Source organism: Triticum aestivum, chromosome 1B, assembly GCF_018294505.1.
Source record: "Triticum aestivum cultivar Chinese Spring chromosome 1B, IWGSC CS RefSeq v2.1, whole genome shotgun sequence".
Classification (NCBI taxonomy): Eukaryota; Viridiplantae; Streptophyta; class Magnoliopsida; order Poales; family Poaceae; genus Triticum; species Triticum aestivum.
The window spans coordinates 177,546,892-177,568,605 of NC_057795.1; the positions used below are offsets into that span (position 1 = coordinate 177,546,892).

Here is a 21,714-nt window from a genome sequence, read left to right on the forward strand (position 1 = left end):
GAAGAACATGAGGGAAAACACAAGGGGAAAACAAGAGAAACACTCAACCGACACGAATATGATCACACAAGTGCTAGATCATCGAGGCACAAAGTAACACGAGATCCAAAGTCAACAAGGGACGATACAAAGGAGCCGTTCTTCTTCGAGAGGAGGTCTTGATTGTCTTCTCCGGGTGGAGGCCTTGAATCCAGATGGATCTTCTCCGAAGAGGTGCGGTCCCTCATGAGGAGTAGATCCGTGCGGATGAGCAATGCTCTATCTCAAATGAGCTAAACCAATGCTAACCCTAAAATGTAGGTGAGGATGGAGTTTATATACTCTAGGGGCGAAGGGGGTACATGGGCCTCGGCCCTTACACTGTTTGCAGACAGGGAAGGCCGGATGTCCGGGCGTCGGGCTGGATGTCCGGTGGCTCGCGAGGGGCCGGATGTCCGGGCTGTTGGAGACGGTCATGCTGCTCTCTGGATGGGCGGCGTCGGATGTCCGGCAGAGGGGCCGGATGTCCGGGGCTTCAGGAGGAGCCGGATGCCCGGGGTGGCGACCGAATATCCGGGCTGATGGGGCAACCTTCTGCGCTCCTTGGACGCCTTGTCCGGATGTCCGGGCCAGAGGCCGGATTTCCGGTGAGGGGGGCCGGATGTCCGGGCTGGACGCCGGATGTTCGGTCCCTGTAGCTTCTTCTGGAGGCTCCTGGCCATGTAGATCTCCAGGGGCCGGATGTCCGGGATCCTGGCCGGATGTCCGGTGCCTGGAGGTTGTTCTTGCCTTCTTCCGTTGGTTCTCTTCTTCCGTGGACTTGGGGTCTTGACCATCTTCATGTGCATCCTCGGGAGGGTCCTCTTGGTACCTAATCATGCACAACATTCCTGATTTAGGTAGTAGCCATGTCTCGAGAGGATCATGTGATATATCACTAAGGAGAGAAGTCACCTCGGTCTCGAGAGCTCTAGCTCATGCTCTAGTCATGGGTCCTCTTGGTGCTTGGTGAGACGATGGAAGGTCCATGGGGATGACCGAAGGATTCTTCGCATCACTATCCCTATGAGCACCTTCGAGAGAGTGAGCCAACATATTATCTTGAGATTTTATGAAGTCACCATAGGCGCCTCGTAGTCGAGGGGAACGTCTCCTCCCATGGAACGCACATCACCGGAAAATACTAAAATTAATCCAGGATAAATGCGAGCACTAGGACTTTAACCCTGGTGGGCTGGGAAAACCATTGTCCTCCTAACCATCCAACCACAGGTTGGTTAGCACCACAAAATGTATATGGTGATCTTGATATGAAGTCCAGTGACCATATCGTGCTTTTGCTTCAAATACAATGATCGTAAGTGTCGTCAACAAAATACGGAGCACGCATCAAATACAATGTCCGTCAGTGTCATCAACAAAATACGGAGACGTGTTGTGAGCTAGATACTGTATGATCACCATGCGAATATATACGGTGACCGTAATGAGCATATTCTTTGTGGATACAAATAATAACTGTTTGTCAGTCTCATCACACGAAATTAACTCAAGTGCTTAAAGTCGTAGACGGATCAGCCATAATCTAGACTAGCCTTATACAAGATATGGTCCACTGGTCACCTGTCCATTTGCACAAACACAAACACACCGAGGCAAAGATTGAAGGAGAACATAGGAAATGCCCCTACTCCATTTTTCTCATAGACTACAGTGGAACACCTGGTATGGCTATTGTTCGTATAATGAATTCACACCGAGACATGTTCTAATTTTTCGTATAACGTATATCATTATTAGTTAGGAAGATGCATCAGTACACTTAGTAACTATATAACACGTAGGCTCTACAATTGCTCCAACAGAAAGTTCCATAGTGATGTGAACTTCACCAAAACAAAATTGGTTAGGGTTGGATGGCATAAGCCCAGTGATTGTGAGAAAATGTTTTTTTTGCATGCTACATCTAGCAACATGTTTAACATGTAACTTATCCCAATACCTTCCAAATGGTGAGATAGAGATTAGGGCCAATACTAAATACTAATTCGCAAGGGCAATCCAAAAAGTTCAACATCTCTTGAGATTAGGAACCAAGTTTGTTGTTCATGATGGGTGATCCATAAAATTTTGGTTGGATGTGTGGTGTAATGATAAACCTTTGTGTGATACTTTCCCGTGATTATTTGCAATTTCAAAACATCGCGATGCTTGGGTAGAAAACACATTCAACACCGGGGCATGGTGCCCTACATTCCGCAGGACTTTTGGAGAGAATGAAATGAATGAATGGCATAACCTTAGGGAAAAACTGTATGACTATCGCTTGTCCAATGGGAAGGACGAGATTACTTGGAAACTTGAGCCATCCAGACAATTCTCCATAGACATGCTTTATAAGGAGATTTTTAAAGCAGCCCCGAGAATTAATCTGTCCGGGATTTGGGGCTAGGATACCAACAAATATCAAGATCTTGTGGCAAGTGGCCCGGAATCGGTTCCTATTGGCGATCAAGTCTATAAAGCGTCATGGCCCCATGGACGCTTTATGTGCATGGTGTGGGATGGAAGAGGACTGCAATCATATCCTTTTTACATGTATTACGACGTGGTCCGCATGGAGCTGTGTGAGCGAGGCATCGAGATGCTCGTGGAATCCCGTTGGTTTTGGTGATGTGCTTCGATTACTTAACCATACCCAAGGGAGGGACAATAGAATAGCATGGGCTGGCTTTGCCGCGCTTTCCTGGGCACCTCACATAATAATGTTCTTATAGAGGGTCAAGTGTTCAAGCATCCGGCTGATCCTATCTATAGAAATGTGGTTATGTTACAACTTAGGAGACCCTTAGAGAGGCGCCGGGATCGTGCACAGTTTGGTGCCTTCACTAATTACCGCAAGCCCTCTGGTCGACATTATGTCAAATTGTCGCAAGCTAGGGTGGCGGCTGATCCGTATCATCCTATCCTTATAGCGTTATATCATCATTAGCTTAGTGTTTGCGTTGCTCGATGTGTCATTGTTGGCCTTGTATCAAAACCTTTACTTTTGCACGTCGCTTGTAGCATGTCTCTTTCCGTACCTTTCTTATGTTGAACCTTTCTTATGTTACAATCGCCTTGTTTCTAAAAACATGTAACTTATCCCATTACCAAAGAGAAGAGCCTCTATGTTGAGTGAGGATATTTCAATATGAACTGAACCACCATCACGTCTATTCAACTGTGTGGAGTAATGCACTGATATGTCAGTTGGATGCCATCCTAAAACCTTTAATTTCATCATGCATGAACATATCGAAATCCACTTAAAGATGGGGTCAGCTACAGTGTGATCATGGGCCAAAAAAGAGAAGATCTTGGAACGAGTCGGTATAAGTACGGGTCGCCGGTGGAGGAACCTGGGTTCGATCGGCCGGGAAGGGACCGAAACAGGGGCGTCGTTGCGCTTGTGCTGGGGGCAGGCTGGACCGGGAAATGGGCTAGCAGGCTAGAGCACGAGAGTATAAGGTAGTAGGTTGAGATCCGGCTTGAGTTAAGACAAGAGAAAACGTTGCCGTTGCAAGTAGGTGTAATGATACAAGAAGAATCGTAGGAGATTTGTATTTGAGTCTTTTTTTTACAAAAAACCATGAGTGGGAGGGCGTGGGCGCACAGTCGTGCAACCTATCGCACGGATGGTCGCACACAGTGGCCACAGGCAAACCCCGTTTGGAGATTACATAGCATGCATGATTCATTTAATGGTGACATGAGCAGGGACACACTTAAAAGCAATATAATAGAGATATACGGTGATGCTGTGATATTTATACACAGAAAAAGTTATAGACAGCTGTTGATGAACATTGAATGGTGAGATTCAGTGGAAGAGCATGAGCAAGTTCTTCATAATATTACTCTTGTGTAGCCATGAAACACGAAGTCCCCAACGGTGACAAAGACCTGGCCTTCTCCTTCTTAAGCTCTGGTCACCAAGCCCACCTCCCCTCCCCCCAAGGTGGATTGAAGCACCAGCTCATGTGCTCTCACATCAACCATAAAACGGATAAAATAGGTAAAACATTGATTTTAAAAAAACTATTTTTTAAATGAACATGGACTTGTCTCTAACTTTTTTTGTCGGGTACTTGTCTTCTAACTGCATCCATATTTTTACAGAGAGTTGTGTGCAAGAAAACAAAATTGAGTGATCTAAATTGCTTTTCTTCAACCTGTAAATAAGATTAAAAAAGCTATAAAATTTGTTTTCCTTTAGACCATCATGCATGCTTTTCTCGACGAAAATTTTCGCAAGCAATTAAGGCACCCTAATATCTTCTTTAAGAAAACGACAATGCTATTTTCCTGTCGACTGGTGGTTTGCAACAGGCACCAGTCTCGCACGTGGAAAAGAAAAAAAGGGGCGCTAGCAAGAATTGAACATAGAACCTGTTGGTTGAGGCCATAGCACGCTACCAACTGAGCTAACTCTCTCTTCTGGTTTTACATGAAGATTACATGTTTTTATATCTTATTAAATGAGTGGAAAGAAAAAACAACTCGATCCGTTTCTCTCAGGCGACAAAATTGGGAACTTGTGTGTAAAATAGCATGGTATTTGACGCATGCAGACCTAGTAAATTATGATGCAAAGACCGTGATAACTTATGGGTAAATAGCACGATTATGCATCGTAGATCTGATAATTTATATACAAATACCATTGGTAATTTTGACCCGGAAAAAAAATATTGAAACATATCCTGATAATTTCTGTCTAAACAACAGGATAATATACACATCAATTTTGTGTAAATAACACAGTAATTTACGCACGATCTGACAATATAACAAACAACCGTGGTCACACAATAGAGCCGGTAACTTTTGATTGGGGAAAATTTTAGTGGAAAAACAAACCCCGGCAACTTTTATGTAAATATGATAGTAATATACGCACAATAGAACCGATAACTCACATACAAGCACTACGGTAATTATTTTAACCCCAGAATAAAAGTTTTTGAAAACAATACCCCCTGTAACTTTTGTGCAAATATCATGGTAATATAAGAAAAACAAAGATGATAACTCGCGTACAAGCACCATGGTAACCTTTCTACCAAAAAATGTTAAATAATCTAGTCCGGTAACTTGTATGTAAATAACATGATAATATAGACACAACAAAGTTGATAACTCACTTACAAACACTTTGGTAACCATTTGACCCGAGGAAAAATATTAAAAAACAACCCCTGATAAATTCTGTGTAAATAGGATGATAGTATACACACAACAAAGCTGATAACCCACGTACAAACACCGTGATACCTCCTTTGACCCTAGGATAAAAGTTGTTGGAAATCATACCCCGGTAATTTCTGAGCAAATAACATGATAATATACACACAACATAGCTGATAACTTTGACTTTGAAAATTTCTCTTTGGAAAACATTACTCCGATAACTGTTGTGTAAATGACATGATAATTTATGCACTGCAGCCCTGATAATTTAGATACAAATATGACGGTAATATTTCAACGCGAGGGGTGCTTGAAACGTACACTGATAATTACTATGTAAATGGTATGATAATTTATGTACTGCTGTCATGATAACTTATATATAAACACCACAATAACATTGATCTAGAAAAAAGTTTTTAAAAACATCTCTTGATAATTTTTGTGTAAATATCATGATTTTTACAAACTGCAAAGTATAATAATTTTGTACAACACCCAGCCGTATCTCTGACCCAAGAAAAAATATTTAAAATATTTCCCGGTAACTTATGTATAAAAAGCATGATAAGTTACGTACCAAATGGTTGATAACTTTTGTACCCTCATAAAAAAAATTGTGTACCCTGGCATGCTTTTTACAACGAAGTTACCATGATATGTAAACAATTTTTACTACGTTAAAATTATCATGATGTTGTAAATATTAACAGAGCAGCCGGCCCATCTATATCGGATAAAAAATATAAAAGGAAAGAAAGAAAAATTATTCGTTTCCAGGTCATGCTAAGACTAGTTCAATCTAGACCAGATGGTTGCAAACTACTGTGGTCTACGACCACACAGTCCTTAAGAAAAAGGCAACCTAATGCTTTCATTGTACAAAAAGAAATCTCTTACGTACGATTTATTATGAGTTCTATTCTACTGTTCATAGACAAAAGCAGAGTTCGAACTCCGTACCTCTGGCACGGTGACGAGCAAAAGCATCTCATCTAACCAACCAAGCCACGGACCAACTTTGTCAAAACCCTAGAAAAAACAACTTTAAACATAAGAAGATTTCTTCCCTGCCTATTTAAGTCTTCCGCAGGCGAGCGCCGTTGCCTCTCCCTCCTAGCGCCACCCATCCCGCTCCCACACCCCGCCGGCGGCAACGAATTCCAGCGAAAAGCGAGGCGAGGCCGGACCGATGGCGGCGGCGCGGTGGCAGCAGCAGGGGGTGGAGCAGAAGCTGCGGTGCACCAAGGAGCCGTACGTCGATGACGACGGCACTCACAGGATGTATGTATGCGCTCAAACCAAAAGCATCGATGCTTCTGCTGCTTCATTGCTCGCTTCAATTTCGCTCCCGCCGCCCAAGTTTATTTCACTGACGGATTTTTTTTCCTTCGCTTCTGCTGCTGCTGTTTGTTCGGATGATTTGCGTCTCTTCAGAAAGAGCATGCGGTTCAGCACCTTCTCCGGCGGCGAGGTCCGCAAGTCCGCGGAGGCGCAGGTCTATAACGGCTGGATCTACGACGAGAACCGCAAGCCCGCTCCCGGTGGTTTGCTCGACACGCGGATGGTATGCTGCTGCTCTTTCCGCTACTTGAGGCGTCTGTCTGTGTGTGTGCGTGTGTGTATTTATGTTGCTTCGCACGATGAAGGGCATGCCACCTTTTGTGTCCGTGTACAATGTAGTAGATGCTTTACTGATTGATTAATCCGTGGCATATATGTTACAGCTGTAATTCGAGGACCAGCTCTTGTTATGACATTTCACGCAATATTTTGCAATAAAAGGTCTTCTTTTTTGAAATACGAAATGCTCGCGAGATTTACCCTCAGAAATTTCAGGGAGCTGCAAACAGAGTATATATATGGGGAGTGCCACTGTGGGGTGTTTATGAACAATTCAGTATTATATATACTGCTTCCTGTAAAAGGAATGCCACTGTCGTGTGTGTAAGTGTGTGTGTGTGTGTGTGTGTGCGCGCGCGCGCAATGCATTGTCTTACTGAACAATACTTGTGTGGCATATAGTTGTAATTAGAGGGCTGGGCTCTTGTTATGACATTTCAACAAACTTTTGCCAGCCGATGAATAAAAGTCTTCCTTGTGAAATAAATAAATTAATGGAAGATTTCTGTGATTTATCGTGACAAATTCCAGGGAGCTGCAAACAAGTTTGGGGAGTGCACAACTTGCCACTGTTCATACACCGAGTGCCCGGGCCATTTCGGTTACATCAAGCTTGCGCTTCCGGTTTTCAACGTCGGATTCTTCAACAGTATCGTCAATGTGTTGAAGTGCATCTGCAAGGCAATATTTTTTTTTCCTTATATGTCTGATCATGTTTTAGTTTTTCCTTTCCTTAACCGCTCCTCACGATGCGATGCCTTTGCAGCGCTGCAGCAGGATTCTTCTTTCGGAGAAAGACCGCCAAGAGTTTCTGAAGAGGATGAGGAATCCGAGAGCAGAAGTACTGCACAAAAGCGCCATCCTGAGTAAAGTTAGGGACAAATGCAGGCCATGCCGTTGCCACTGGTGTGGATACATGAATGGCAAGCTTACTTCTAATGCTTCTTTTCTCTATCTTATGTTGCTCATCACTTGAAAAATACTACATAGTAATAAACACCTGACCTGACAGCTTTTAGAACTTAACCTTCTATTTTGGGTTGCATGTACAGGTGTAACTAAGAAGGGGCCAAAGGACAGAGGAGGCTTGGCAATTGTTCATGACTGTAGCAAAACTTTGGACAGAACTACAGAAGAACTTCGGTCTGCTTTATCACACAAGAAAGAAAAACTATCCTTTTCTTCTGTTCACCTGTTAGACCCTCAAACCGTCCTCGCTCTTTTCACAAGAATGACTGATGAGGTAGATGTCGTTTGTCATCTTACAGGAGTACTTGTTACTTTGGGTAGAGTGCCAGAATTTATCAGACATAGGTTTGCTTGATTGGTTTTGTCATACTTCAGGACTGTGAACTGCTGAACCTTGGTGACAGACCCGAGAAACTTATCATTACAGAGATTGCAGTGCCACCTGTGCCCATCCGTCCTTCTGTTTTTGTTGGTGGTAATAAAATGAGGTTTGTTCTCTATAATGGTGTTTCAGCATAGCCATCTGCCATTGAAATGCCACTAATGTCTTTGCTTCTTGCAGCAATGAAGATAGTATTACTTGCATATTGAAGAACATTGTTGCTGCAAATCACATAATTAAAGAGGCCCTTAAAAAAGGCGAATCACCCGTGAATTGCTTTGTAAGATAACTCAGAGCACTTCATTTGTTTTTCCAACATTCTCTTATATTTAGTACCATTTCTCTTTCACCTCTGTGGAGGGCGACTTTTGTGTTCTCTGATTCTTTTTATTGCATTTTAGAAATTAGTCTGCCTCTATATGTTCATGTAATTCCCAAGGCCAGAACCGATTGTTTTGTTGGATAAGGTGATGAGTTCTGCTCCAGACGCAGTATAAATTTTTGTTGGCTTTATGGAAGTGCTGTTCAGGATATAATGATTTAAGGTCGGAATTAAAAATAGATAAAATGTGCCAACAAAATTGAATATTTTGAAGTAATAACTTCAACTGTGACTTATGACTTCCTATTGTTCTTCCTGTATTGGCTGGTGGCTGGTGCATCATCAACTTCATCATTCAAAGGGTTCTGTAATTCTGATATTTTAATTGATAATTTATTCTACACATTCTTAATTAGATTATACAAACTCAGAAATAAATTTGATGTTGTATTTATGCTGCACAATTTGCATTGTGATCATTTTCACTCTGGTAGTACTTATATTTGACTTGTTTGGGACTAAAGGCTTTGTTGTTGTTGTAGTACTTGTCATATTCGACTAATCAAAGTGCCATTTCTGTTGAGATACTCTAACACAATTTTCTTCTTTGTTTCTTTGAAGAATTCCTGGCAAGACCTTCAACTCCAAGTTATTGAATATATCAATAGTGATGCCCCCTCTCTTTCTGATTCACAACATCGTGGCCTTATGCAAAGACTCAAAGGAAAGACAGGTCGATTTCGTGGGAACTTGTCTGGGAAACGTACTGAGTACACTGGGAGGACTGTCATATCTCCTGACCCAAATTTGAGAATAACAGAGGTACTTGTCCATAGGTTACCGATGTTCTTTATTTTCACTCTCCAATTGATTTTTCATGTCATTATTAATTCGAACTTCAGGTGGCTATTCCTGTTTTGATGGCTCGAGTCTTGACTTATCCTGAACGAGTTTCATATCATAACATAGAGAAGCTGCGTCAATGTATACGAAATGGACCAAATAAACATCCAGGGGCAAATTTTATAATACAATCTGATGGAACAAAGCTGTAAGTTGTATTTATCTTTTGAAATTCTGCTTCTTTTCAGCAAGCAGCTCTCATATTTTGCCCTGGACTACATTTAGGCACTTAAAGTACGCTGATAGAAGGATCGCCGCACAGGATTTGAAGTATGGCTGTATAGTCGAAAGGCATTTAGAAGATGGAGACATTGTCCTCTTCAACAGACAACCAAGCTTGCATAGAATGTCAATTATGTCACACAGGGTACAAATTGCTCCATACCACACCATTACTTGCTGTACTAAATAATTTGTCTAACGTTTGATTGCTTTTGTATTTAAATATAGGCAAGGATAATGCCCTGGAGAACATTGCGATTTAATGAGTCTGTTTGTAACCCTTATAATGCTGATTTTGATGGAGATGAGATGAATTTGCATGTCCCACAGACAGAGGAAGCTCGTACTGAAGCATTTATGCTTATGGGGGTAGCACTTGCTAACTCTTCTTTGCTACAGTATAACGTTTTTGTTATGCGTTTTGACGCACAAAACTGATTTGGTAACGAATATTTATTTTTGCAGGTTCAGAATAATCTATGTACCCCTAAGAATGGAGAAATACTGGTTGCTTCCACACAAGACTTTTTGACCTCGTCTTTTCTTGTCACAAGGAAAGATACCTTCTATGACAGGTCTTATTTTACTCTCTTGTGTTCATATCTTGGTGATGCAATGGAAAATATTGATCTCCCAACACCAGCCTTAATTAAGGTAATATTTTTCAACTAGTTTTCTGTGGCTACATGTTATCCTCAATTTAATGTTCCTTGCAAATATAAAATTGGTTCTGTAAAAAGTTGTGTTATTTGTGCTTCTACTGGTATAGTTAATAGGAGATGCATGGTAAATTAGCTAGTACTCCCTCCATTCCCAAATATAAGTCTTTTTAGAGATTTCAATATAAACTACATACGGATGTATATAGACATATTTTAGAGTGTAGATTCACTCATTTTGCTCCGTATGTAGTCTACATTGAAATCTCTAAAAAAGGACTTGTATTTAGGAACGGAGGGACTAGAATATTGTTGAACACTAATATGGGAAATGAGACATCCTTGCTCGTGTTCTCTCTACGTATAATAACTAGTTTGGTCTATTAGACGAGTTACTTATGCCTTTTTCTATGCATAACAAAAGACAACAAATAAAGCATCAATTTTATTTTCCTCTGTGAAATCCTTTTTTTCTGTATGCACGTTTGTCCATGTTAGCCTTCTTACTAAAGTTTTGACCCGTGTATGAATATTGACCATGTTCTTTTTTTGCAGCCTATTGAGCTTTGGACTGGCAAGCAATTATTCAGTGTGTTAGTACGTCCTAACGCGTGTACAAAGGTGTTTCTGAATCTTACCGTTGAAGAGAAAATTTACATGAAACTTAAAGAACGTGACAAAAAGGCGATTACAGTTTTGGAAGAGACAATGTGTCCGAATGATGGTTTTGTCTATTTCCAAAACAGTGAGCTTTTATGTGGGCAAGTTGGCAAGAAAACTTTGGGTGAGAAAACTAGGGATGACTTTGCTAAAAATGCCTTTAATAAGCTTATTTTGATTTCTGATTTCATGATTCATATCAAGAACCATTGCTTGGGGTTAGAAGGCTGAACTTCTATTGTAGTTTTGTATGCATCTTCCTAGTAAACTGTTCAGTTTGTACAGCAGTATTTTTCTTTTTTATTATAATGCTTCGTTTTGTTTTTACATTCCTGAGTAATGAAAATTGTTTATATGATGTTGGAATGGTAGTATTTCATCTTGCCTCATAAAATGAGCTATGCACGTCCCACCTTACCGTGCTCCACTTCTGTAGAAAGTTAAACTTAACTCTGCAATGATAATCTTTTGCCTATTATAAATTAAATTGGGAAATTCTATGCAAAGTTTAGGATGTAATTTGAGAAAGCTTAGGATGTGTCCTTGAACGTTCCAAGATATCTGCTGTCTGAAACAAAAGTATTGCATGATTGTATCTGAGCACCGATTTTATTATGGGTATCCTGTATCCAGGTATTCTAGATTCTAGAACAATGTGTACTGCGTTCTTTCAATGTTTCCTTCTTCTTTAGGATTTTGTTACTCAGCCATAACTCTGACATGTTTTAGTCTCATGAAGCACTCCATAAACCACATATAATAAATGATGTGCCTTTTGTCATCCATGTTTGTAAAAATCACTGTTTGCCTTTGCTAATTTTTGAAATTTCATATTTCTTAACATATTTCGAAGCAAACAAAGTTTTATTGGATTTTTATCTGCAGGTAATGGGAATAACGAGGGCATGTTCTCTGTTCTTATAAGAGATTATAATTCTCATGCTGCAGCGAGCTGTATGAACCGTTTGGCAAAGTTTAGGTGAGGCTTGTTTTATGATTTGCGCAATTCACGTTATCTTTCTTGGTTATTAGTAATTTGGTGCCGTGTCGGTAATTTGCTCCTGTGTGCTTGCTCAGTTGGAGAATGAGAATGGAAGGACATCCTCTTTACTCCCTTTTAGCATGTAAACTTGTCTCTCTTTTTTTTGAAAAGGAGGTTGAAACCCCTGGCCTCTGCATCCAAGGATGCATGCAGCCATCATTATTAAATTATTCAACAGAACCTGACAGAACAAGTAAATGCCATCTTCCCGCTGACCTTTGTTGCTACACCTACAAGCTTGATGATGTGCCTTGACCTGGCACCAACATACACCATCCAACCTGATGGCCTCGCCAAGCCGCCCCACGGAGAGCTGAGAGCACCAACCGGTCTAGCAGTCCCTTAGCATGCACCACATGCACACTCTCTAGAATCCGCCACCATCATCTTCCGCCGTCCCATCTTCAGGAGGGATCAATGAATTGACCTTGCCAGGCCCAACTGCCGTCGACGCCACCGTGACGCCAGACAGCGTCACCACCCTGCGCGCGTACATCCACATGCACCCATCGCCGAGACTCAACTGCGCCACGCCACCAAGACCCACCATTGTCGATGCAGTAGATGCAACACCACACCGCCAAGACCCACCATCGTCGATGCGGTACATGCAACACCACTCCACCTTTGGCCCGTCCAGCCAGCCCCTCCTCCAAAACGATGCCCCCAGGAGGGAAAACGGCATCAAAGGCGCCGACATCATCCGATCCGCGAGACCCAAATCTAGGCTTTCCCCTGGAGCAGCCCGAGCGAGCCGACACAGACTGCAACGATGACGCCTTGACAAGGAAACGATGTCAAAGGCGGCGCCATCGTCCGCCATGGCCGAAGTTGGGATGATTTTCACCGGCATCTGCGCTACCCCGACTCCGCAGCTGACTGGATCCGCGCGGAGCTGCGCCGTGAAGATGCACGCAGCCGCCGAAACGCCGGTAGAGGACCTCCAGCCGCACCTCACCGACCCCTCCACACGCCGCTGGCTGGCCAAGGGCCACACCGCGACGGATCTGAACGGGGGTCAGATCCACGACCACCAACCATCGCTTGAGAGCATGCCGGAGACCGATCCCCATTGACCCTCCGGCCATGGAGGCGACCGCCGCCACCACCCGACCAGGGGACTCCATCCTGGCTGCCGCGCTCGATGGTCCAGCGACGACCACCCGCCTCCCCGGAGAGGATCTCCCCTAGGTGGCCCATGAGACCGCCGGGGATCAGATCCCCGCTGTCCCCATCATGGGCGCCGCGTGGCCTTGTCCGGCAGTGGCCTCCGGGAGCAGCGAGAAGAGAGAGATCGGGAGGAGGGTGGCGGTGGACGGCTAGGGTTGCTGAAAGAGGAGGATCATGGGAGGAAGATGAGATTGGGACTAGGGTGGTGGCGGCCGTCTAGGTTTAAATTGTCTATCCATCTTATGTCTCTCATTTAGGTTTCAGAGATCATGCTTGGTGAAAACTTTGCCCAATTTCTTCATATATCTGTCTGTCGCATTGGATTTTTTCAGGCTCTGAATTATAGTTGCTCACTTGCATCATGTTGCCAAATTGTTGTGTGAAATTAGTACGTGAAATTTTTTCCGCTAAAAGAAGTGCATGAAATATTGTTCTGATCCATGTTGCATACTTTTGATCTGCAGTGCAAGATTTATAGGGAATCATGGTTTCTCAATTGGTGTGGATGATGTCCAACCAGGAGAAAGTTTAAATCAGAAAAAGAAAATAACAATAGATGAAGGGTATCAAAAATGTCATGAGCTTATTGCCCTATATTCCAAAGGTGACCTCATACCGCAACCTGGTTGCAACAGAGCTCAAACACTGGAGTCTCAGATATCTTGCGTTCTAAATAAGTTAAGAGAAACGGCCGGAGATGTAAGTTAACCAATTAGCTTGTGAATTATCTCTAATCTGAATCTGATCCTTCTTGTTGTATTGCATATAGTATACAAGTTCAAAATATAGTGTCAGTGAAGGATGACCACCTTTCAGTCTTATATTTGTTATTATTTTTTTTGGAAATTATCACAACTTTGCACATGCCAGACCTGAAATGCAAACCTCCCTTTTTTATGTGAAAACCTCTTCTCTGTTTCTCTTTTTTATTAGCTAGGCAGTTTTGTTTTTCCTTGCTTGCTTTTTAGCTTCTATATTAGGTTGCAGTCACTTGGGTGGCTTTGTGTACTTGTCGCCTTATTTAGCGGTTTCTCTAATACAAGGTAACACACTTTAGGTGCGTTTTAGAGATAAATCATCACAACTATGCAGTGCTACTGAGTTAAATTCTCTTGTATGGATGTTCTCATCACTAGCCTAATTTTAAGTGAGGTTTTAGTGAAAAAATTGATGGATGCATTAATTCAGTCCAGTGACTAACCCAGTATGTCCATTTTGACTTCACCATATTTGTGTATTTAATGACTTGAGTTGGAACTTATTTTTCAGGATTGTATGAGTACGCTTCACTGGAGGAACAGCCCATTGATTATGTCTCAGTGTGGATCTAAAGGTTCTCCAATCAATATTAGTCAGATGGTCGTATGTGTTGGACAACAATCAGTTGGAGGACGCCGTGCCCCAAACGGTTTTATAGATCGAACACTTCCCCACTTTCCTATTAATTCAAAGACCCCTGCGGTAAGAACAGGTCTTAAAAATATGATTTGCTCAGGCAACCATTTCTTGTGTTGGTGCTATCCCTAATTCTGTTCCAATAAAAGAAGTTCTGCAAATGTTATGAACATACTGAAACCACACATTGCCATCTTATGATGTTTTGTAACTTCCTAACTGAGCACTCCTTAATTGATATCAGCTCCTTTTCATATGCCATATACTACGACACCTAAAACTTTGCTGAATGGTGAGGCAAAAGTTTGCTTGTTGAGGATGGTCCGTCAATTCTATTGCGTGATATCTTGTAGAAAGGGGACTTTCAGGTCAAGATTAACTCAGTACCATCACTAAGATGCATAAATTTAATTATCCCATTGACTTTGAGGATGATTTGTATGGCGTGTACATTGGATGATATTTTCGAACATTGTGTTCTCTCGGTGATATTGATAAATGTTGCCATTTCTTTTGCAGTACTGGTAGTATTTTCCATATGCTATTACATGATAGGACATTTTTAGTCTGGATTATTCTACATGTATATTTATCTCTGTTGCAGTAACTTTTTACCTTCTACTCGTGGCAACTGCCATTTTATTTGTATTCAGTGCATGAAATCAGCATATTTTTACGGTGCAAATGTATGTTCTCTTCGAGTAAGTTATTATTTTGTCATTCATTGGCAGGCGAAAGGTTTTGTTGCTAATTCCTTCTATACGGGTTTGACTGCCACTGAGTTTTTCTTCCATACGATGGGTGGACGAGAAGGTCTTGTTGACACAGCGGTATGTCTAAACTTAGACCATCTTTTGGTTCCATACTTGCATGTCTCCATATTTGTACTATATCTCAGCTTCTTTTGTTATGGTTGCTTAAATTTGTACTTTGCTGTGTATGCTACCCAGTTCAATCAACGGTGTTTCTATTTTTTTTAGAAAAGGGGTTTTACCCCAGCCTCTGCATCAGAAAGATGCATACGGCTCATATTATTAAAAATAATCCAGTAACAAAGTCTCCAAGTCTCAAAGTAAGAAATAAAACAAAACGCTCATAAGAGCCAGATTGAAAGCCACAACCGGCTGGCAAATAAAATAGGAGCACTACATGCCTATCCTATTACATGACCGCCATCCAAACCGGTTGAAAATAACCCGAGCTACCATCTCCCATCGGGTAGACGCAGTAGCCCAACGCCCCCTGGCCTCCGTCGGAGTGAGTAGCGACCACATACGGATCAATGTTGTGGCCCTGAAGATAACCTGCAAAAAGTGAATGTTCGATGTTCTGTTAAAAACCAAATCATTTCTACAGTTCCATACTGCCCATAATAATGCACAAGCTCCAACACGGATGTGCCTCGCTATATCTGAGTCAACCCCATCAAGCCACGTTCCAAATAACATGTTGATGGAGGAAGGTGGAGTAATATTAAAAGCAATATGAATCGAACGCCAAAGAATCTTAGCCAGCGGACAATCTAGAAAGAGGTGTCTGATAGTTTCGTTATGATCACAAAAACTACACCTAGCAGAACCCACCCAATTGCGTTTTGCCAGATTATCCTTTGTCAAGATGACTTGTTTATGTACGAACCACATAAACACTTCGATTCGCAAAGGCACCTTTGATTTCCAGACATGCTTCGAAGAGGGAATGACACTAGAGTTTATGACATCTAGGTACATGGATTTGACCGAAAACACACCGTCCTTAGTCAGTTTCCAATACAACCTATCTGGCTGTTGAGACAACTGGACATCCATCAACCTTCTTACGAGATGAAGCCAAGCCTCCCAACGATCACCAACTAGCATCCTCCGAAAACTAATATTGAGCCAGCCTAGTAGCTTGGCTTGCGCAAGTTAAACAAGACCAGAGCATAACCCTTCAGCATACTAGTTATTTCTGTAAGGCCTTGTTCCGTTGAGGAGGTCTGGCAGGGATTAAGAGGGATTAGCAGGGAATATAGCTCAATTCCCTGCCAATCACTCTTAATCCATGGCAATCCCTGCCAAACCAAACAAGGCCGAAAGGGAAAGAGCAATCCCAGGCTCCCAGCCCCCTCAAAAGGCAAGGTGGAGCTAAGAAGATAAAACATCAAAGTACTGACACCTAGAGTAGCATATGCATCAACACATTGTTTTCAATATCAGCAACCTACCAACTACAACAGACTTCAACAACTACTTGATAGCTCTATAGACTACCAATGTGAAATTATAATACTATACAAATTTGAGGGCCTATTTACAGACATGGATGAACTACAACATGTTCTATTTTATACTAACTTGGTGTGGATCCACTATGACATGTCTTATTTTGTCTTGACTGAGGTGGAAACGGTTGGGCACTGCCAGTTGACTCCATGTGCCTACTGGATATTCGAATCATTTTTGGATTTAATTTTTAGTAGGTATCTGATATATTTTTGTTCCTTCCATTTGAACTTGTAATCATAGGTCAAAACAGCAGAAACTGGATATATGTCCCGCAGACTAATGAAGGGTCTTGAAGATCTCTCAGTTTTCTATGATCAGACTGTCCGTAACGCTAGCGGCGGTATTGTTCAGTTTGTCTATGGAGATGATGGTTTGGATCCTGTAAAGATGGAAGGAAAAGGTGGCCATCCCTTAAATTTGGACCAATTGTTTATGAAAGTCATGGTTAGTTTTTACATGCATGAATACTTTTCTTAGGTTGACGAAGATAAGGGTTCCTTGTGCCCTGAGCATTGATTAGTGACGATTTAACTTTGTAGGCCACATGTCCGCAAAGGGGACATGACATGTTATCTCCAGAGTTAATCTTGCAAATGTTTAATGATAAGCTCTCCGGACAAGATGCCTCATCTGGTGGTTGCAGCAATAAGTTCAAGGAGATGTTAACAAAATTCTTTGAGGACCGCATCAAAATGCTTAGAAGCACAAGGAGAGCACTTCAACTAGATGAAGATCGTGTGGGAAAGAGGGACTCTAGCATTGAAGAACGCGTTGCTGCTGATATTTCTGGCATATCCGCGAAACAACTGCAGGTGTGTATAAAATCTTGCATGTACTAAATCATCATTATTTTACCAAACTACTGTAATCTTAGGCACCTCGTCTATGAGTGTGTATCTGCAAGATGAAACTAGATTTTGTGCAGTAAAATGTTCCATCAAGTAGATCATTGTGGTAACGTTATATTGTTGTGGTTATTTAGTGACTGCATTTCTAAAAACATCAAAGCCCTTCGAAAGTCGGCCTGTGGGTAGAAACAGTGTCATTTTAGTAAGGTCATGGTCTATAGTTATCTGGACATCTGCAACCTTTAGGACTATCTCATTCTAGTCCACCAAATGCTGACCCGTGAGAGCCCTACAAAAGTTGGCCTGTGGGTAGAAACAGTGGGATTCTTGTGACGAACAATTTTAAATAACAGGGGGTACAAGGATTTTTTTATCAGTTTGTTTGTGCATTTTGTTCTTCTGTGGTTCTGTTATATGATTATTATATCCTTTTTCCTGGCACAGGTTTTCTTGGACACTTGCTTATCTCGTTATCACTCAAAAATAATCGAAGCAGGAGCATCAATTGGGGCAATTGGGGCACAGAGTATTGGAGAGCCTGGGACCCAAATGACATTGAAAACCTTCCATTTTGCAGGAGTAGCTAGCATGAGTATCCTTCCTTTACTTTGTATTTAAATAAAATGGTATAGTTATTGTGGCATGTTAATGATGCGGAAGTGGGAGCTTTACTTTATTTTCTGAAACTTACCATTAGGGGGTTACTACGATTTATTATCTAATGAGTATTATAAAAACTTTCAACAATACATACAAAGAAGTTTTATGGTTACTGTTGATATAGTAGGGCTCTATGGCATGCAAAATGCAGAAATATATAAATATAGGATGTTGAATCTACTACAGTTAAATATCCTTCGAAGATTTGTTTCCTTAAGACCAACAAAGATGTTACTCTTGGAGTTCCCCGCATTAAGGAAATCATCAATGCTGTTAAAAAGATAAGCACACCAATTATCACTACAGAACTTTTGTCTGAGAAGGATGAGTTGTTTGCAGCCAAAGTGAAATGTTCTATTGAGAAAGTAGTGCTGGGTGAGGTAAGTTATTCAGATAATTATATTCTTTTGAATTTGTATATGCACTTAAAGGAAGTTTGTCTGCTTGCATTCTGCTCTGGGTATTGTTAAACATGTCACATAAATTTAGTGCATTCATAGTTACAAAGAATTGTCATTTGACATTCTCCCAGGCATTAAATATACATGCACTTCATCAATCTTTGGGCTTTGCTATGGATGCAAAATCTTTGATTTGTTGTTTGGCTGTCTAGCAAATATATTATAGAAATATTCGTGTATATGTTTTATGAGCTATGTTAGATATTGTTTACAATTTGTTAGTGTAATATAACAAGTCTTGCATTATTATGTGTGAATTTGCATATGTTGGTTTGAGCCGAGATTGTTGAATGTTTTAGTTTGTGTAGTCATGTGTTTTTGCATCTATATCTATACCAATATAAAAAGACCCAAAGGGGCAGATCCAAACCATCTCGACCGTCAAATCATGTTATCTAGCGGTTCAAATTGCTCCAATGTTGAGCACCAAACACGTTTAACGCTCTAATTACCCACCACTACCATTGGTTATAAACACGTTTGACTCAACGCTATCCCATAAAATCTGCCATGTAATTGATATCCTACCATTCCCGCGAAAAAGGTAATTGATATCTTACCAAATACCAACGTGCAACAGATATATCTTACTTGATATAACATGCAACTAATATCCTACCTAATATAAACGTGCATTCCACGTACATTATTACTAGTGAACTCAAAATGAAGAAAAAGATCTGAGCATGCTATCTGTCCAGTGCATTTTTTTCTTTAGGAGGTTGAAACCCCGGCATAACAGATAACTTTTGTAAGGAAGCACTCAACTTGACGAGAAACCTTGTTATGTTCAACAGGTGGCAGCATCCATAAAGATTGTCTTAAAATCAAACCAGCCATATTTGGTTGTTGAACTCGATATGCAGCGCACAGAAGGGTACATGGGAATCTCTTCTGACACTGTGCATCTGTCAATACTAAATGATCCAAAAATAAAGTTAAAGTCTGAGGTATGAACAAAGCTTTGTGGTTGCGTAATGTGCCCAACATTTTCTCTGCAATATTATTTATGATATATCATTTTTACAGCATGTTCGTGTCATCGATGAAGCCAAGTTGAGAATATATCCAACTGGAACAGATAAGTCCAAACTTCAGCTTGAGCTGCACAATCTCAAATCGATGCTTCCAAAACTGATTGTGAAGGTAAATGAAGTATGCTGTAAATTTTCTTCCATTATGATGGTGTAGCTGACCTTCCTATTGATCAATTCAGGGCATTCCAACTGTTGAAAGAGCTGTTGTCAACCCTATTTTAAGACGCGATGGAACTTTCGACAGATACAACCTGTTGGTTGAAGGGTAAGGATTCTTATTTATTGCTTTTGTAAATTGTTTATAAGCCTCACTGTGACTTCTTCAATGCTAGTCTGAGATGAAATATGCCAATCAAACAATTTTTTATTGCAGAACAAACCTCATGAAAGTTTTGGGTACTCCTGGAGTTGATGCTAAGAGAACAAAAAGTAACCACATCTTGGAAGTGAACAAAACACTTGGAATTGAAGCTGCAAGAAGATCTATCATTGATGAAATTCGGTATACCTTTGAAAATAACAACATGATGATTGATCTGAGACATATGATGCTTCTGGCAGACCTGATGACATACAAGGTTTGTAGAGTCATCTTACACTGATCACCATTTTAATCATCCATCCATCTGCCTCGAGGCTGATTAACAACTGTGCATGTGCTGCCGGTTTCGCAGGGCGAAATTTTGGGCATCACGGCTGGCGGCATCGCGAAGATGAAAAGCAGCGTGCTGATGCTGTCTTCATTCGAGAGAGCTTCGGAGCATCTCTTCAACGCTTCGTACGCTGGACGCGAGGATCAGATAGAGGGAGTTAGTGAATGCATCATCATGGGCATACCCATGCAACTCGGCACTGGTATCCTCAAAGTCAGGCAAAGGTACGTGTAATGTATTGCCCTCAACTTTAAAAAAGGGCAACCTGGTGCATGTAGCTCCCGCTTGCGCAGGGTCCAGGGAAGGGTCCGACCACTTTGGGTCTATAGTACGCAGCCTTTCCATACATTTCTGTAAGAGGCTGTTTCCAGGACTTGAACCCATGACATCATGGTCACAAGACAGCAGCTTTACCACTGCGCCAAGGCTCCCCTTCTATTGTTGCAAAACAACACCTGTCTAAATTTAATTACTCCCTCTGTTTCATAATGTAAGACGTTTTTTGACACTACTATTTTATTGTTCTAAACCTGTTTTGGACGGCACTGTATTTTCATTGTTATGTGATGCAATCCTTAATGAAACAGACAATTAAACACATGATTAAATGGGTGGCATTTATTTTCCTTGCAGGCTCCAGGATTTGCCTGAATTCAAGTACCAGCCTGATCCAATTATACTGTGAGATCGAAGAAGCTCGGATTTGGTGATGCATGACGTAGGACTCACTTTCTTTACAACTCGTTTGGCACCCCTCATTTCATGTGGTAGAAATGAAATGAAATCTATGTTAGGATTTCATTTGGTTGAAATGGAAATCCAATTGCAAAAAACTTCTTTGGCTGCTACAAGGATTTGTAAATTGCAATGACTCCCATATCATGATGTTTGACTGTCATTTTGGCAAGAATTGATAAACCCACACATAGTTTGGCTTCAAAAATGAGATGTATCAAGTTGCAGCACACAATCTTTCATATAAGAAGCAGCTCCATAAAGCACAAATCCACATGCTCAAATTCAATTACAACTGCAATGTCCATCTCCATAAAGCACAAAATGAAGTCTTATAGAAGAAAAACAAAGGTTCAAGACTTCAAAGTTAGTACTAAGCAAGGTTTAGAAGACAAAATACTAGAGTACAACTTGTCATCACAAGTGTATTTTTTCGATAAATGGTGGATTTTATTGGCTCAAAAAGGACCATCAAGAGGAACAAACCCTAAGCGC

General features: G+C 41.2%; 1 protein-coding gene across 2 annotated transcripts; it reads left to right on the forward strand.

Moving 5' to 3' along the window:
- Positions 1-6,311: 6,311 nt before the first annotated feature.
- Positions 6,312-21,382, forward strand: LOC123114416 (DNA-directed RNA polymerase III subunit 1). 2 transcript variants are annotated; one of them, XR_006456536.1, is made up of 27 exons: positions 6,312-6,495; positions 6,649-6,778; positions 7,366-7,515; positions 7,601-7,757; positions 7,887-8,077; positions 8,179-8,291; positions 8,366-8,465; positions 9,129-9,329; positions 9,410-9,558; positions 9,636-9,777; positions 9,861-10,001; positions 10,098-10,286; positions 10,847-11,075; positions 11,837-11,930; positions 13,628-13,862; positions 14,433-14,624; positions 15,290-15,388; positions 17,066-17,269; positions 17,365-17,637; positions 18,118-18,265; positions 18,562-18,713; positions 19,592-19,744; positions 19,824-19,940; positions 20,011-20,096; positions 20,205-20,409; positions 20,506-20,974; positions 21,118-21,382. XR_006456536.1 is itself a non-coding variant. In XM_044535880.1 (27 exons), exons 1-27 carry the CDS (start codon positions 6,404-6,406, stop codon positions 21,167-21,169), a joined length of 4,197 nt encoding a protein of 1,398 aa, XP_044391815.1. In that variant the 5' UTR covers positions 6,313-6,403; the 3' UTR covers positions 21,170-21,382. The 2 variants fall into 2 exon arrangements, 1 of the variants encoding a protein (XP_044391815.1); XM_044535880.1 differs by having other exon boundaries at positions 6,313-6,495; positions 20,506-20,708.
- Positions 21,383-21,714: the final 332 nt, after the last annotated feature.

Bases quoted from the DNA above. Each gene is read 5' to 3' on its own strand.
- LOC123114416 (XM_044535880.1), top strand. From the start codon at position 6,404: ATGGCGGCGGCGCGGTGGCAGCAGCAGGGGGTGGAGCAGAAGCTGCGG. The intron at 7,758-7,886 runs GCAAGCTTACTT...TTGCATGTACAG, and splicing joins CTGGTGTGGATACATGAATG to GTGTAACTAAGAAGGGGCCA. The intron at 9,330-9,409 runs GTACTTGTCCAT...TTCGAACTTCAG, and splicing joins CAAATTTGAGAATAACAGAG to GTGGCTATTCCTGTTTTGAT.